We start from the raw sequence: 19,450 nt of genomic DNA on the forward strand, positions 1-19,450 counted from the left end.
ATAAACATTGTGAAGAGTTAGGAATAGAGATGTTGGGACACAAGTGTCTTTGGTTATATATGTAACTATAATTAAAATATATTAAATACTAAATATATTAGTAGCATATTTTTTTACACAGATTGACTGAGTCCCACGGTAAGCTCAATAAAGCTTGTATTGTGCGTACTCAGACAACGATATATATAATATACATCCCTGGACCGCAGGATTCTTTTAATATAGGTTATCTTAGAGTAAACAAAATTATCTTCGTAGAAAATATTTTAATTTGTATTTTTTAGTTCACGTTAAAAATACCTATTAAACTAACAAAAATAAAACTACACCACTACACTATGAGCTAATAAATTAAACTATATAGTAGTTGTTTAGTAGTCACAATACATTTTACTATAAACTGAAATAACACACACACACACAGCTTGGGACACTGAGACCTAGGTCAGTTTTTCTTTGTACCTACATATATATATGACATTTATTTCAGTTTATACTTACAATTGCTTCACCTTATTAGGGTTCCGTAGTCAACTAGGAACCCTTATAGTTTCGCCATGTCTGTCTGTCCGTCCGTCCGTCCGTCCGTCCGTCCGTCCGTCCGTCCGTCCGTCCGTCCGTCCGTCCGTCCGTCCGTCCGTCCGTCCGTCCGTCCGTCCGTCCGTCCGTCCGCGGATAATCTCAGTAACCGTTAGCACTAGAAAGCTGAAATTTGGTACCAATATGTATATCAATCACGCCGACAAAGTGCAAAAATAAAAAATGGAAAAAAATGTTTTATTAGGGTACCCCCCCTACACGTAAACTGGGGGCTGATATTTTTTTTCATTTCAACCCCAACGTGTGATATATTGTTGGATAGGTATTTAAAAATGAATAAGGGTTTACTAGGATCGTTTTTTAATAATATTAATATTTTCGGAAATAATCGCTCCTAAAGGAAAAAAAAGTGCGTCCCCCCCCTCTAACTTTTGAACCATATGGTTAAAAAATATGAAAAAAATCACAAAAGTAGAACTTTATAAAAACTTTCTAGGAAAATTGTTTTGAACTTGATAGGTTTAGTAGTTTTTGAGAAAAATACGGAAAACTACGGAACCCTACACTGAGCGTGGCCCGACACGCTCTTGGCCGGTTTAATATATGATATGTGTATAGGTACATCTTATCATTAGCTCTGCTATCAGGTAGGTACAGCGGGGCAAATCTCGACTGGGCACAAATGGATCAGTTGCATTTGTCCCCCAGTCAAAATTATCCCGCTGAACCTTAGATACGACACGGAATAACGGATTGGATATCATCATCATCCTCCTTGCGTTATCCCGGCATTTGCCACGGTTCATGGGAGCCTGGGGTCCGCTTTGACAACTAATCCCAAGATTTCGCGTATAGGCACTAGTTTTACGAAAGCGACTTGATATATTTGTGTCAAAAGTGACTAATAAGTCTCAGAGCTTTGAATTTGAGTTTGTATTTTTATTTTACTAATGTGAATGTTTTGTTGTTTCAGGTAAATTTTTAATTACAAGATGAATAAAATTATGCGTAACATGATACTCCTGTCAGCGCTTAAAAAGGTATATTTAAAAAAGTACTATCATAATAAGATACTTGATAGAAATAATGTCACGGAGAATGAACGAACCAAACATTAGATAAGATAAGATGTTTATTTGTATTGTTTTTTTTTATTGTTTTAGGGAATTTTAGGTCAATTGTACTCAGAATCACGAGTACTTTCAATCTCACTGGGAGACAAAGTGTCCCAGAATTTCCATACATTTTTGTTACTTTCCTCTTTTGTTACCCCATACAACATGTACGGAAAATGGTAACAAAATAAGAAAAAATCGTATGGGACAATTTTTTTAACTACTAGGATTGAAAAGGCTAGTAATTCTGAGTAGACATAACATATTTTTTTTTCAAAAATATCACACTTCATAAAAGTGGCAAAAAAAAAAAAAGAAATGCTCGTACATAGGATCCTAAAATTTTACAAATAGCTTCCATGACACCCTGTCAGGGCACGCAAATTACTATTATCATTAACATCAATTTTTCGGGATATTTTCTCTATCGAACCACGCTTTCTGAATTCATGGTACCAACAGTTGAGACGAACCACCTGCCGGCGTAACCAAATGGTAATTGTCGACGCCAGATGCCGACGGAAATGCTGTCTAGCTTTGTCGCAATCGCTGTCCAATGCGCAAGAGCGATAGAGATAGATAGCTTTGAAAATATATTATCGTGAGCATTTGTGCTTTTGGCTACCTAATACCCAGCGCTCTTTTCGATAAGAGAATACATCCACTACGTGACAAGTCATACTAAGTGCTTCAAGATCTGCTAAGAATACTAATAAGCTACAAGTGGCTCAAAACTACTAGTTGCCTGCTTGTTATGAATTGTTTGACAACATAATGGTAGAATAAAAGAGGAATAAGGATATTAATGGAGTTTTATTATGGAATAATTTTATACAATATATAATTAACAGCTAAGTATAATATTCATATTAATAATATATGAAGGATACATCGCAATAAGCACAAGTAGTACTAACACTGACTTTATATACTAAAACTACATTCATGTTTTATTTACATATTAACTTTGTTAAAAAAGAAAAGGCAAATATGAATTAACATATATAATATTCACGATCTAAATTTTTTAACAAAAGGTGTGTACTTATATTAAAAGTACCTAGTAATAAGCATAATATATGTTGAATATAAATGTTGTTGAATGTGAATAACTTTAGGCACTCATGAAATAAAACTATGAAAACGAACCAAAAGCAATACAAACCGAAACCGAAATCGAAGACAATATTAACTTTAGGTACTATGCATAATAACATAAGTACTTGTAAATCTTTATTTAATTTCTCAAACGCAACGAGAATCTTCACATTTTTTAATGTCTCCTTCTTCGTCACGGCATACACAAACGCATGTGGCGCCATCTGTTTCAATACAAGTGCATTTAGAAGCATCACATTTGCAGGCGCAAGAGTTGCATTTGCAATCGTCGCATTTCACAAGTTGCCCCTTGTCTTGACGGATACAAACGCAAGGTTTACCATCAGTTGAGATGCAAATACAGCCTTCTTTGTCACACTTCTTCCCAGTTTGGCAACAAGTTTTATCTACGCAGTTGCAATCATCACATATGTTTATTATTCCATTTTCGTCACGGCATACACAAATGCAAGTAGCCCCTTTAATGGCAATGCAAATACATTTAGAATCATCACACTTGCAATTCTCACATTTCACAAGATCCTCTTCCTTTTTAGGAACACAAAGGCAAGGTTTTTCTTCAGTAGGCACGCAGGTGCACCCTTTGCTGTCACTTTTCTTGTGGCAAGCTTGGCATGGCTGAGGATTACAGTTGCCTGAAGCGCAGTTGCAATCACTGCACTTTATCTTTCCACTGTCACAGCTTACAGAGCAACTGGCTTCGCTAGTGGCTGCGCAAGATTCAGCGCATTTGCAGTTGCAAGAGTTGCACTTGCAATCATTGCATTTTACAAGTTGTCCCTTATCTTGGCGAATGCAGACACAAGATTTTCCCTCAGTTGAGATGCAAATACATCCGTCCTTGTCACATTTCTTCTCGCAAGCTCCAGTCTTGCAACAAGCATCGCTAAGACATTTACAGTCATCGCATTTCTTAATTATTCCATTCTCATCGCGGCATACACAAATGCATGTGGCGCCATATGTTGCAATACAAGTGCATTTAGAAGCATCACATTTGCAGGCGCAAGAGTTGCACTTGCAGTCACTGCATTTTACAAGTTGCCCCTTATCTTGACGGATACAAACGCAAGGTTTACCATCAGTTGAGATGCAAATACAGCCTTCTTTGTCACACTTCTTCCCAGTTTTGCAACAAGTTTCATCCACGCAGTTACAGTCATCGCATATTTTTATTTTTCCATTCTCATCGCGACATACACAAATGCATGTGGCCCGTTTAGTGGCAATGCAAATGCATTTAGAAGTATCGCATTTGCAGTTGCAAGAGTTGCACTTGCAATCATCACATTTCACAAGTTGCCCCTTGTCTTGACGAATACAAACGCAAGGGTTACCATCAGTTAAGATGCAGATACATCCGTCTTTGTCACACCTTTTCTCGCAAGTCATTTCATCTTTTCCACAAGTTTCGTTAACACACTTGCAGTCTTCACATTTCTTAACATTCCCTCTCTTATTGCGGCATACACAAATGCAAGTAGCGCCACCAGTCGCAATGCAAGTGCATTTAGAATCACACTTGCAAGAACACTTGAAGTTACCACATTCTTTTGTTTTCCCACTTTCAGCAACGCATACACAATTGCAAGTAGCCCCTTTAATACAAGTACACTTGGTACCACAACAACAGCACTTGCATTCCTTAATCTTTCCACAATTTTCGTCACATTTGACTTTTCCCGTTTCGTCACGACGCACACAAACACAAGTGCAATCACCGGTAGTAAAGCAGGAGCAATCATCGCATTGGCAGTTCTTTCTTTCTTCCTTTTCAAGACAGATGCAGGATTGTCCGCCCTCTTGGATGCAGAAACAATTGGCGTTGTTACACTCCATGTTGCATTGACGTTTGTTTGGGACTTGGCAGCAAGGCATTTTCTCGGAAGTCTGGAAAGTAAAATGGATATGTTAATTGGGTGAATCAATTTTTCTTTGCCAGCAAAATTACGCATACTTCGACTGCATGTGGTCAGAAAATTTAATTTGTATTTAGTGTAATTAGTTTATACTTATTATATTAAAAACAAACATACAAGCTATGCAATACATCATGTTTTTATAGGATTTGATATTTTATTACTTTATTTCGAGCAGTGACCCAGTGGACATAGCTGTCCCTCACTTTTGTATGAAAAAAGTGTCTCTTCCACTGGGTCACATATAGATTTAATTGCAATTTTTTTTTTAATTATTCCCTTAATGTAAAATAAAAATAAGGATCTTTATTCACGATGGCCAGGTTAAAACTCACAAAAGTAGAGCTAATAATAAGTATGGGCAATTCTAGCCAAGTAAAAGTAGTAGCAAGGAAAAGTTGATTCACCCAATTATACTTTTTTAGTTTACGTGAATAATATGTGTAGAATTGTTACGAAAAAAGTGTGGAATTGTAGGTATGAGGAACAAGTGTAAAGAATGTTTTTATGGAATACCAATGAACTGGCATTCTAAAGACACTATCACGCTCTATAATTTGAACTGCGGTACTTTACTAACTTATAATGTATAAGTACAGCTGCGTGAATTTTATAAATCATCACTTATTTTGTATTTTTTTGTTTATACCATCTTATAAATTTTAAGTAAGTAGTAGGTACAAGTACAACGTTACAGATTCAAAATGAATACAATACAAACTGACGTATAATATAAATTAATAAAAATATGTATAAGTAAACATGAAAATTAGATGAAATAAGAACTTAGAGAAAATTATTAACTCATGATCATTAACTTAATGCGTTTTCTCATTGTCCAATCCGATATCGGACCGATATCCCGTACATTTAGCCTCCATCTTTGGTTTTTGCCTTTGTAATCCTTTCTACATCCGATATCGGATCGGATAATGTGAAAACGCACTTACGTCGATTCGTCAGAGTGTGCTAAAGGAAATCTATATTTACATACAATACATTAAGAAAACTCAAGTCAAATATGACCATGACCAATGTAACCTGTGTTGTGTCTAAATAAAGGTATTTTAGGTACCTAAAATGAATTTACGACAGACTACAAAAAGTAAATATTATATTACGTACCTACACAACATATTTGAAACGTAATTATTTCGTCTTGGTAATCAATAATCATCGTCAAACACTACACTACAAATACTACAATCGCTTTATACGTCATAAAAATAACAAATATAAACACCGAGTTGAACGTCCTTTATCAAAAACAATTAGCACTGACCTTATCAATTATATTCCAGCTATCGACTCGTTCTGATAACGCTCGTTTACAATCGACTCAGTACTGATAACTACACGAACGCTCCTCTAATCGTATAGGGTGATGACGTCGCTCGCACCTGTAATCGAATGGTATTGATAACGGCCGGATTCTATGTATAATTGACTGACTCTCTGGTAGATTTAAGCCACCGCCACACATAAAGCGTTATGATAGCGTAGCGTTAGCGGAGCGCAATGATAGTGGTGCGCCGGACGAACGCTGGCGTTCCGCTCGCAATACGCGCTCGTTAGTTCCCGCTGGCGTCTGCTGGGCGCAGCGCCTACGCTCTCAAAACGCGCATGTGCGGCCGAGCTTTTAGGGTCGGCTGCAACAAACCGTCTATCACCGTCAAAACGTTCGCTTAATTTTATTGTATGAGAAATTCCAGACCTCTGTCGCGTGACGATGAGGTATCTTTTAACTGGGCCATTTTTTTCAAAGTTGTCCACCCCACTTTTTTTTTGGATTTGGAAAAGTTTTATGTGGTATCCACTCAGAATCGCGAGCTCTTTCAATCCTAATAGGAGAAAAAAAGTGTCCCAAGTTTTTTTCAATTCCGTTACCATTGTTTCATACATTTTGTATGGCGGTAACGGAATTTGAAGAATTAGATAACAAAAGGCAAACATTATGAAAAGTGTATGGAAATCTTTTTGTATGAACGGAATGGAATTTTTTGGAAATCTTGAGAATTTTTTTTTCTCCTATCAGGATCGAAAGACCTCGCGATTCTGAGTATGAATCGCGTAAAAAATACCCATGTTACAAAAAAGTGGGCAGGACAACTTTAAAAAAATGGCCCAACTGTGTTTGATGCAACTGGCCCTTAAAACTGCTAAGCCTATTTGAATAAAGAATATATCGAATTGGTACATACTGAGGATTCCGCACCGTTGAAATCGACTCGACTCGATGATAATTGAAGCGCGCACTGTATAACGTGTGATAACAACTGCGCGTGCGCACCGTATATATATTCGAATAGTCGATCGTGTGCAACAGTAACGTGCGCAGAGCCGTGCGCATTGGTGATAACAAAGGTTGTGTACTTTTGTACTGGAATGTTCTAGGACTTCTACTTATTATGATGATTTTTCTAGGAATAATAAGTTAAAATTTTGAGGTAAAACGGCTAAATAAGGCTGGAAAAGGCGTGTTCAGTGGTTTCCTTCATGTTTTTTGTATTATGAGGTATTAATGTTCTGGGTTTAGTCACTTTATAAATAGGTGCATAATTAACAGCGTGCCACAATAAGTTACTCGAGGTATTTATTAGAAAAATGTAGCCCTTTTTTCTCAGGAACCACATTTTTAATATATTTTTTGGGTTTGAAGTTTGTGACGACTTTTTTGCCATAGCATCTATCTATTAGGAACTATTTATTTGTTTTTTTTTTGAGGTCGTTTTGAATACTTATTTTTATTTTATTAGAAACTATTTATTTGTTTTCTTTTTTACTACAGATTTATTACGGTAAAAATTTCTTACGAGTACCTAAATCTAAAAGTTTTTCTTAAAAAATATCTTCGTAGTACCTATTACTATTATATATTACGGTAAAAGTTCATTTTTTTAATGTTGATTTTCCATAATTATTGCGTAATATCCTTATGACTCAGTTTATTCAGTTATGTACAGCACCGAGTGCAAAGAAGTGCGCACCGCACGTGTGACGGAAAGTGGTGGTTAGAAACGTGTGCACACTTATCTATGTAAATACTATAATGTCATGTTTACTATGGATAATTGGCCTGATTTGAACTAGGATATTGGTTTTCGATAAGATACGCAATTCTTTATAGAAACTATTCTTTTGACACCGGCATATCCGATCCATAATTATTATTTAAGTAGAACAAACTTGACCTAGAGGCAATTTGATATCAAATTGTATTAATTAACTGTGGCAACTTTTGCGGCTCGTTGTTTCTATGTTATAAAATATTTTTTGTAACTTTAGCTGTAAGTTTCATAATACAAAAAAAAAAAGTGATATAGATTTTATTACAAGGAATACTACTGTGTCGGTACATTAAACAAACAAATTCACACCTATATTCCCAAAAGAGGTAGACAGAGCACATGAAATAGCTCAAGTTTTAGTGCCACTCTTGGCGATTAAAGAATTAAAAAAAAAACGATAAGTTAAATAACGGTGTATAGCTAAAGGTTTGGTAAGCATTCCTTACCTTTATTCTACAAAGTAAACTTGAATGTTCTACTTAAGAAAAAAGTTGTAAGTAAAAGTAATAACAGAGATAGTCCTAGAATAAATTTAAAAGTGGAAAATGTCTGCCTTGGGTGAGACATTTTCCACTTTTAAATTTATTCTAAGCCTAGTGGCATCGATTGCAGACGTTTCTGCTAATCAGAAGTTAAAAACAGAGATAGTATCATCGTAGTTACTAGTCATTCTGCTAGACAATGGTATGACGTCACACACCTGTTCGCCGCACGCGTGACGTCACCTGTCTTCATGAGCAATTGAACACGGTGTTGCAAGTTGCAACATTTCCCATGCCTGGTGATAAAAAAAACAAAAATATTGTTATATAACACTTTAAATATGTAAAAAGATTGTTATTTGTTTGTACGAGAGAAAATATACATATAGAAACTACTACTAAGCATATAACTTAAATAGTTAGTTTAGATCTAAAATGTCTAAAATATTTGCTTGAGGCATTGAATCAAGGATGCTGGCGACATTTAATTTCCTCGCCGTACCACAATGCATAAGCGTAAATGCGTTTTCACATTATCCGATCCGATATCGGATGTAGGACCGATATCCCATACATTGAAGCCGCCATCTTTGATTTTTGCCTTTGAAATCCTTCCGACATCCGATATCGGATCGGATAATGTGAAAACGCACTAACGCATCACGTCGCCAGCTCTTAAGTTGCCAGTTACATACGTCAAACAGATTTGCGATTTCTGCAAAAAAAATGATTTGATAAGATGAAGTGTTGGACAAAGGTTTGTGGCTACCGTCACATTGGCGGTAAGTCAGAACTCGCTGCTGAACCATGCTGATTAAAGATTATTGAGTTGTCTAAAAACAGTACTTACCTAGTATACCTACACTCTTAATACTCTTAAACATGTCCCGGTAGGTACAAAATACTTATATTTAGTATTATTTAGCATGAATAAACTTTGCCGGTCACTCCCAAGGCGAGTAACATCGCCCACTCTTTCCTCTTCGGTGCCGGTAACTTCTCGCTATTTGTGGCATTCTAGGCCATAAAGGGACCCTTTACTCCCTGCACCTACTGGGCTCAGCTAGTCTGTGGCAATGATGAGAATCTCGCGAAAGCTGAGGAAAAATCCAGTAAGTACCTGGCTCACGAGATAACCGCCATGTGGGATGTTGATTCAACGATCATTGTCCCGATAGTAGTTGTTTCTGCTAGCGGTCTCATAGCGAAGAGTCTCGACCAACATCCTTAGAATCTTTTTTTTTAATTATTATAAATGGGTTACTCTTGGCCACAGACTAGCCAAAGGCAAAGACGTGTCCTACGATGGAGCGAGCTCGCCCAGAAGATGCCTGTTCACTCTTTCGCTAGGTGGTTGGATCAAGGGCCAGATGCAGAAGGTTGTGAATCTTGGGCACGGCGTGGATAGTCCGGACGGTTCCTCACTATGCAGCCCTGACCATCGGCAGGTCCTGTCCCGCTGCTGGCAGCATTCTAAATAAATAAATAAATACATAAATATTATAGGACATTCTTATACAGATTGACTGAGGCCCACGGTAAGCTCAAGAAGACTTGTGTTATGGGTACTCAGACAACGATATATATATAATATACAAATACTTATATACATTCCTATGTGTTATAACATCCATGACTCAGGAACAACTATCAGTGCTCATCAGACAAATAAATACCGTTACCGGGATTCGAACCCGGGACCGCGGCGTAGCAGGCAGGGTCACTACACGCTAGGCCAGACTGGTCGTCAACTCTAGGTTAGGTTCTTCATAATGTGTTCATAGGTTTTTTATTAGTTTGTACGTGGTTTAGCATCTTATTTTATAGTTAACCTAGCCTAAGATCTAATCAAAATAATAAACAAAAAAAAAAAACAATAAGGACCATTTTCTGCTGAAATTTTAAATTAATTTAACTAGATGCATAAGGAACCCTTAGGCGTTGAAAGTCACATTTCAGAAGTAAAAGGTGTCTTGGGAAACTGGTCTTATTTGCCAGGTGATATTTAATAAGACTTCATTGCGGGTGAAAAATATACTAAAATATATGTTGTTAAATTCACAATGCGAATTTCCCTCAGTGTACAGTGTACACTATGATGTTGAGTTCTACATGTATTTACTGAACACGCCTACCATATAAAACCGGTGGACACTCTATTTAATAATGCAAACATTGTAAAACATGGAAAAAATGGACCAGTTACATTTGCCCCCCAGTCGAGATTTGTCCCGCTGTACCTTGCCTAGTTTTCGAAGAATAACAACCTAAACCCTAAGTTAACATTTCGCCATTTCGAACACTTTCCAATGGCATATGAACAAAAAACAGTAAGTAGAATCACTTAAAAATGTATATATTCTAATTAAACGTTTAAAATCCACTAAACGGGCGAACGATCTCCATCAGATAATGCAATCCGATTGAACGCAACACAATAGAGTGCAGATCAATTCGGATTTAACGTTTTGTTACAATTTTGTATTGGTTTTGATATGACTTTGGAGATCATCTTGGATACTAGTATAAGTAGGTATAAGGTGTATTAGGGTAATTCCGAAAGTCACCAGCCAAATAAAAATCACCATTATTTCCATCATATCAAGATTCCCCTTTCGGAATTACTAGAGCATTTCTGTCATTCGGAATTACCCTAATGGACCTTACTCCAAGACGATCTCAAAAGTCTACTTATACTCCAAGACGACCTCCAAAGTCATAATATATCAAGTAGGTACTTAATACGATTTACCTAATTCTGGCTTTAGTAAACGTCAAAAATCAGTTTTTGTGTTATGTAATGTAACAGATATGCCAGCGTCAAATGGTCAGCCACATTTCTTTATCAAGCAGAGAGGGTAGAAAAAAGGATAAATGAAACAATTTGCACCTCGTTGAGGATTCGAACCTGGGGCGTGACGGACCTATCTTATTTTTAACCGACTTCAAAAAAGGAGGAGGTTCTCAATTCGACTGAATGTTTTTTTTTTTTTTTTTTTTTGTATGTATGTTACTCGATATCTCCGAGAATCGTGGACCGATTTTCAAAATTTTTTTTTGATCGAACGGGTATAACCCCGAGATGGTCCCATTGGCACCAAGTTGGGGTCTAATGATGGGATCTTGGAGAAATCGAGGGAACTCTTCAAATGTTATAGGCACATGTAATGTTTTTAGTGTATTTTTCAAAGGTACACCAGTATTTACGCCTGATGGTAATAATTTTATGTGACTGAGCTGATGATGGAAGGTCAACTCCTCAATGGTTAGGAGTTAAAGGATAATTCTTTCACTACTGTACATATATTCGGACTGATACATATAATATCACTAGGAACCACTAAAAATCAACAAATAAATTAACTTTTTAACAAAAAAAATAAAACCGCCTTCAAAAAAGCGTGTTACAAAACACGGAGAAACTAAAACTACAAAAATAATTGATTCGTTTATAATTTGGATGTTTAGATTATTGCAATCCGATAAGAAATCTGAATTCGAAGGTTTATTATTTTTGGGCTTTTTAGTTTCTCCGTGTTCCTATGCATAATTGAAAAAGTTAAACAATTCATTTTCACTTCACTAATCAGCGTGACTCACGTGAGTGATCTTCAGGGTCGTATTAAAACAACATCAAAACTGTAACAATTTGTAAAATCAGAACTGGCTCCAGTACGGTGAAATTGGACATTCGGTGAAAGCGAGATATTTGCATGTTCTGTTTAGATCCTTAGCGTACTGAGTCAGATGCTCTAAAAATACTGATTTCATTTTGTGATAGTTTAGTAAACAAGTTATAAATCCTTGGTGTTAGTAACGCAAGGCCACTTTTTAGGATTCCGTAGTCAACTAGTTTCGCCATGTCTGTCTGTGTGTTCGTCCGTCCGCGTATTATCTCAGTGACCGTTAGCATGGCGAAAGCAAGAATTTACGAGTTTTAATTCAATGTACCCAATAAGTACGGTCAGGGACTTCATCGTTGATCCACTTCTAGCTCATTTTATCCTGGGCACGTCGTAGCTTGACTACGAAATAACAAAATTATTGAGCCATTGCTCAACCATTAAAGAGTTTGAGTGTAACTATGCCAATCACGCCGAAAAAGTGCTAAAATAAAATACTTACAGATCTTCATAACCTAACCACAAAATTAAAATTTTGAAAAAACCCCCGACCGCGACATAGTAGACCGATTTTCTTGAAACATGGCTAAGGAGCTAAGGACACTCCCGACTAACTTAGCTTTCAGACAAAAAAAAGTAAATCTAAATCGGTTCATCCGTTCGGGAGCTACGATGCCACAGACAGACACACACACAGACAGACAGACAAACAGACAGACAGAAAAAAAATCCTGGAACACGTCACAATTTTTCATTATATGAATTCCGCCTAACATTGATGAGGAAATGAGGTGACCATAATAATGTAATCCCAGATGCATAATTCTTCCAGGAAGGCATGCTCGAGATGCGACACTTTACTTCCTGTTGCCTGCAGCCTTCAATTAACTAGTGCTGTATCTGGCTTACCTCAATATGTTATATGCTTAACTCAATGCGAAACAGGCTTGAGGATTGATTGAAATGATGAAGGTACCTAATACAAAAGAATAATGAAAAAAAAAATCACCGCTTGGGGCAAGCCTTGCGACCTTTTGAAACACCTTTCTGATGGCAATGGCACTTTAACTAAGTATTTTTCGTTTTTCTTAGTTATTAAAAATGTATAGAGATTGTATCACTTGCTGATATATAAATATGCAATAAATATGACAAAAAACAGCACTCATGTTTGAGACAGATTCGAAACATGTTTGTGAAACCGTGCTCAATATTTATAGAATATGTTTAAATAAAATTTAAAGTAATTTTGCCTTCGGTCCGTATTGTATTGGTTCCGTTGACCACGAACGCTGTAAAGTGTTCAAAACATCGGGGTGAATTGTAGATTCGTTGTACGCGATTGAATCCGTTTCCATAGTTTTATTTCATAAAATTTAAAGTTTAGATTTCTTCAAAATATTTGCAACTCATTCATATCTCATCCTCATTATGAGGGAACTCAAATGTAGACCTCTCTCACCGTAAATGTCAAGATTATGACACCTATCCAGGACAAGTCTCGTTGTTTGTAAGCTATTCCATACAATGTTGCATTGGCGCTGTCTTTAATGTTTTAAATCGACTTAGGTATTTAAGAGCTTGTCTTTGCATTTAACAGTTTACTTAGAGAACTTTGTGCTTTGAGTTTTCCCATTCCCTTCAAGGGTAGGTCTTATAGGTATTAATATTAATGTTAAAAATTTCACATTAGTGTTTGAATATTATTTAATAGACAGTTTAGCAGTTCAGCGAGGTAACGCAGCCAGCACCTACGGCACCTTACCGCTGGGACCTTTTTTAGATTTAGTTTAGTTTTAGTTTTTTATTCTTCATCTATAAGTATTTTTGCACATATTTAGTTTAATCGACTTTTTTATTAATTATCGTGTTATATTATGATTGACGTGAATTTATAGACTTATAGACAAAAAACATCCTGTGCCTTTCCTCGGCTTCTGACCTCAAACTACGAGTATCTTTAAGACGGTTCAGGTAACATTATGTAGTACCATAGGTTACGGTGACCGCTTTCCATCAGGCGGGCCGTATACCAGTTTGCCACCGACGTGGTATAAAAAAAAACCTAATCATTTTCAGTACAGAAGCCTATACAAAAAATATGCGTTGAACAAGAATAACCTAACCACAAAATTAAAATTTTGAAAAAACCCCCGACCGCGACCTAGTGGACCGATTTTCATGAAACATGGCTAAGAACACTCCCGACTAACTCAGCTTTCAGACAGAAAAAACTAAATCAAAATCGGTTCATCCGTTCGAGAGCTACGATGCCACAGACAGACACACACACAGACAGACAGACAGACAAACAGACAGACAGACACCCCTTCGTTTTTGCGTCGGGGGTTAAAAACTGTCAAGTTAACTCAATATGAGGTAACAAACTCAATATGGTACCACCCTAAGAGTTAATTAAACGTCAAGATTATGACATTTAGCCCGGACAACTCTCGCTGTACTTTGTCGAGCTATTCCATACAATGTTGCATTGGCGCTGTCTCTTTAAAATACTGTTATAGTTTTATTTAAATTAACGTATTTATGTGCTCGACAGAGATATAAACTGTTAGATTTACAAGCTTTGTAGGTAATAAGTACGTACTTAAGGAGTTTATTTTCTTTGAAGTTTGTATTGATGTTTCAATCCACAATATGTAGATGTATGTGTTAGATATGTAGTAAAAGTATAAACAATACGTGATAGGTAATACAACAATACAGACTGTATTACAAGCGCGGATCCAGCTTCGTGCCCTGGGGGGGGGGGGGGGGGGGGTTTAGTGGTTAAGGCCCCAGGCCCCAGGGGGGTCACGTGGTCTATTTGTATGGCCGACCTAGGCTCCATGGGGGGACACCACCGTTAAGAGATTCGCTGTATTAAATTTTATTAATACAATAATACAGCATGCGGGTTCCGGGGGGGGGTCATGGGGGCATTGACACCCCCCCCCCCCGTCTATTATTGTATTAATAAAATTTAATATAGCGAATCTCTTAACGAAAAAAATTATAATAAAAAATGTACCTATCCATTCAAATTGTGTAGGTGATTCGGACTGCAATGTAATGAGAAAATGAGAAATATACAAGAGGTTTCATGTATGTCTGCACATAATACAGAAACAAGTTTTAATTTGAAGTGTGATTTTTATAAATTAGATTTAAAATAAAATAGTCCACACAAAAAAAATAAAATTACTATTTATAACATAGGTCATATATTAACAACTAGACGATTATTATTTATTCACTAGTCAACAATTCATTTGCCATCTTCCACAAAATATCCTCGATCCGTTATAAATTAAACCATTTATAACTCTATTTCGACACATTAAGATTGTTATTTCTTCTTCAGTCTTATGCAAATAAGTCCCTACCAGTACAAAAATGTCACAGTTTTAAGAAATGAGATAATAACTCTTGTTTTAACCTTATTAAATTAAACTGTCTTATCTACCTTCGAAATATCATTTGATTTTCTACGCTATAGTCTTTAGAATAAGTTACATTTTAGAATGAGTTTTTACATGCTTATATGTCGGGAATGTTGTTAGTTTTAGTTTTATCAGAAACGCCATTAGTCTCGATAAAGAAAAAGTCTGTCAAGTTTCGCAATAACTTATTGAGTGTTTTGCATAAACTATTTTTAAATCGGTCCTAGAGATCTTGCAGTTTCTTATTTGTATGGTGATAGATTATGTTACGTTCAGATATACATACAACATGAAAATCGGTCCACTATGTCGCACTCGGGGGTTTTTCAAAATTTTTATTTTGTGGTTAGGTTAGTTAAGTAAGAGATAAGATGAATGATACCTCAATTATCAAATAAATACATGCTTATATTATTGTAATGCCGCAAAAACATATTTACCAATTACAACTGTTTATTAAAACTGAAAATGCTGTATGTCATATCATATGGGTATTCGTCTGTATATCTTCCATCGTCTACTCTTATATATATATATGTATATATATACATATATATAAGTTGGAAGATATCATATGTTATATATATACTTCCATATATATATATATATAGATATGTTGTTATATATATATATACATATATATAAGAGACGATGGAAGATATACAGACGAATACCCATATGATATGACATAGAGCTTTTCAGTTTATAAAAACAGTTGTAATTGGTAAATATGTTTTTGCGGCATTACAATAATATATCCGCAACTCCACGCTGCGCTCAAAAACACGCATTACAGATGTTGGGGTTAAGACCGCCAAACTGAAATGGGACTGGGCATGTATGCACCCACAGAGGTAAAATAGCCACCGTATGGGTGCCGCAAGACGGGCGGGGATCTGTGGCGGGACGACCTGGACGTGTATTTGGCCGGAGATCGCTCATAACCGGGACGAGTGGAAATTGCCCAGCAGTACACAGTCAAATTCAATAATATAAGCATGTATTTATTTGATAATTGAGGTATCATTCATCTTATCTCTTACTTAACTAACCTAACCACAAAATTAAAATTTTGAAAAACCCCCGAGTGCGACATAGTGGACCGATTTTCATGAAACATGGCTAACATGGCTAAGAACACTCCCGACTAACTTTCAGACAAAAAAAACTAAATCTAAATCGGTTCATCCGTTCGGGAGCTACGATGCCACAGACAGACACACAAACAGACAGACAAACAGACAGACAGACACGTCAAACTTATAACACCCCGTCGTTTTTGCGTCGGGGGTTAAAAATGTTAATAGATATCAGAATCCGAGCTCAGAGTGTATCAGGGACTTTACCTCTTAAAGTAACCGATACTAACCCATGACACTGTGCTCGGCGTAATATATATGTAGATACATTATCTTACAATATCTGCACTAACAGCAATGCATTGTTGACATCAATCACATTTATTCCTTTCAGGTGGATTGACTAATCCTCCTTTTCTTCGGTTTTCCTCCAGAATACTGTTTTACCTATTCAGTACAAATTCAAAATAGATTCTGGGATATGTGTATAACAAAATGTACACGGGTTTTAGGAAGATAACTAATAATGATACTTACTTACTTACTGCGATGGCTCAGCGACCCGAAGTGGATCTTGGCCTCCGACGGCTCCGACACAATATTCCGCCATTCGCTCCTATCCTGTGCGATGTGATGCCACTCAGTCACTTGAAGGTTACAGAGGTCTTTCTGGACCTCATCGATCCTTGGTACCTGGGCCTTCCGACCGGCCGTTTTTCAGTAGATCGCCACAAGTGAGCTCTTTTGGCCGCACGATCCTCTCCCATCCTCTCCACATGGCCGAGCCTCTAATAATGATGCAGGCGGCAAATCGTGACGGGTGGCGGAAGAAAGGGGAGGCCTTTGCCCAGCAGTGGGACACTATTATAGGCTAGAAAAAAAAAAGAAAAAACTACAATGAGAGAAATTTGCATTGTGAATTTAACAAGTTCGACTTGTTGCGGGTTTATCCGTTTGAAACAAAAGTATTTTAGTAAACGAAATAAATCACAATCGAACAACAAGGTGAAACTTGTTAAAAGATATTTCATTGAATCAGCCAAACATATGTTTAAAACAATATGAGTCATGTTGCTTTTATAAAATCGACTTGTTGATTCAAATAAAATATTGATTCAAATAAAATGAAACTTGTAGAATGTACACTTAACAAAATGTAACTTGTTGTTTGAACCAAAGAGCACGTAGGCGCTATTTTAACCAAAAAACTTGTTTAACGAACATGAAAATTGGTTGTTTTTTCTTTCAGTGTAATAATTGTAATTCAAGATCAATAAACAACTACTCGTCAATGATAACAATACAATAATCAGAACATGATGAACATTAGCATGCCAACCGTTCGCAACCTCGACACAGATGCGGAGCCTTCGGCCATATTTGGGTGGCGCTGTTCCGAACGCCCCGCGAGGTGAGGCCGAAGATGATTTTTTGGAAGTCAAGTACCTACGCTCTAAAATACTGTACTCTAAAGTTATCAAGCCCATAAAGTTCGTTTGTCCCTTTCCGACGTATTGACGTGATAGAAGAGGATCCCGAACTTTATCGGCTTGTTCTTTATTGTTTATGAATATGTGTCAAAAGATGGTCCCTATGACAGTTATTTAAGTATTTTTTGTTTTGTTTGGTTTTAAAATATTCAATGAACATTTCAAGCGTAGGTACTCTCATTATAAATAAATATCATCCCAGGCGAGTATACAGGGTCATTGAGCATAGGTTTCCATAATAGATTAATTGTGATTCTATACAGGCTGATAGACCTGACGAAACTGTGATTTCCATGCGAAAAAAATAAGCCGAAGAACTGATGCCGAATTCCTCGGAAATAAGATATTTGGCTATTTTGAAGGAAGTCTATAAAGAGCTACAGGCAATTTGATTTACTAAAATGTTTAAAAATTTTATTGATTTTATGAACTTTCTTTAATAATTCACAAATAAATCCCTGTTTATACCAAAGAATAAATAAATCCCTGTTTATTTGCCAAGAGTGGCACTGAAACTTGAGTAGTTCACGTGCTCTGCCTACATCTTTGTGGGATACAGGCGTGATTGTATGTATGTATGTATGTGTATGTTATACCTAAGTAGTGTAAGTATTTTCTTGTACACTACTCGACCGACGTTCCAGTCCATTTACTGTACCCCAAGCGACTCTGCAAGCTTCATGAATACCTCCATGACGCACCATTCATGATATTCCAAATTTGAATCTGCCCCCGTCCACTCCTCAATCAACTTTACCGCGTAGGCCGAAGGTCCAATATCGACCGTACGGAAATCACTTTCGATTTTTGAATCCATGTTGGTGGCGATTATGGACTTATCAAGTAATTACATGAAGTTGCGTCAGTTATGAATTCGACTTTTAAAATTTAAAAATGGAATGTAGATGACATAAGAAGTCGTTATTCACAAATATTAACCGACTTTTGTAGTAGGTTGACAAAATATGCTTAAGGTGGTGTTAAATATTTGTTTTTGTTACAGGTAAATATGGAAAAACGTCTGTGTGCACCAATTTGACCTCAAGAAGTACGACGGAATTTACTTGCATTTAATTAAATAATCAGGTAAACAACTATAACTTCAATATAACTGCTGAAAGGAAAAACATTATTTTACCGTAATATTGGTAAAAATATGAATTTTAAAAATTCTGTGGAACGAGCCAAGTAAGTAGGGACCCTAAATGTTTGTATGATTAAAAGATATCAATGAGAGTTTTCCGAGTCGTGTATTTTTCGCCAGGGGGCGACACTGAGGCGCCAGTCCTTCTGACAGCAAACTTCAAAATCCACTTACTTATCGTTAAATCGACATTTATTTGATTTAATCTCATTGTACATTTTCTCAAATAATAAATGATTAAAGTTAAAAGCTTGTAAAAGCCAAATCCCACAAAACTCGAATCGAAAACCCGAGTAAAACCGAAAAGAGGAAAGGTCGCCGGTAATGAATCGGTCCCGCGCCGGGGTCGTGTCGTGACGATGTCGCGATTGCGCTTCCCACTGTCACCGGTGTTGCCAGCAACAGTTGGCTACTTTACTTGCCAATTTTAG

At 36.6% G+C, this 19,450-nt stretch overlaps 2 protein-coding genes across 4 annotated transcripts in view; one reads left to right on the forward strand and one right to left on the reverse strand.

The window, feature by feature from the left end:
* Positions 1 to 19,450, forward strand: part of LOC125232224 — a 212,933-nt gene that overhangs the window by 34,080 nt on the left and 159,403 nt on the right. The window lies entirely within an intron of this gene.
* On the reverse strand, positions 2,450 to 6,978 carry LOC125232222 (guanine nucleotide-binding protein subunit gamma 4-like). Its single transcript, XM_048137861.1, has 3 exons — positions 6,895 to 6,978; positions 5,976 to 6,093; positions 2,450 to 4,664 (listed from the first exon to the last, which is right to left on the reverse strand). The coding sequence occupies exon 3, from the start codon at positions 4,650 to 4,652 to the stop codon at positions 2,901 to 2,903; it is 1,752 nt and encodes a 583-aa protein (XP_047993818.1). The 5' UTR covers positions 4,653 to 4,664; positions 5,976 to 6,093; positions 6,895 to 6,978; the 3' UTR covers positions 2,450 to 2,900.

Source organism: Leguminivora glycinivorella, chromosome 12 (genome assembly GCF_023078275.1).
Source record: "Leguminivora glycinivorella isolate SPB_JAAS2020 chromosome 12, LegGlyc_1.1, whole genome shotgun sequence".
Classification (NCBI taxonomy): Eukaryota; Metazoa; Arthropoda; class Insecta; order Lepidoptera; family Tortricidae; genus Leguminivora; species Leguminivora glycinivorella.

Bases quoted from the DNA above. Each gene is read 5' to 3' on its own strand.
- LOC125232222 (XM_048137861.1), bottom strand. From the start codon at position 4,652: ATGCCTTGCTGCCAAGTCCCAAACAAACGTCAATGCAACATGGAGTGT.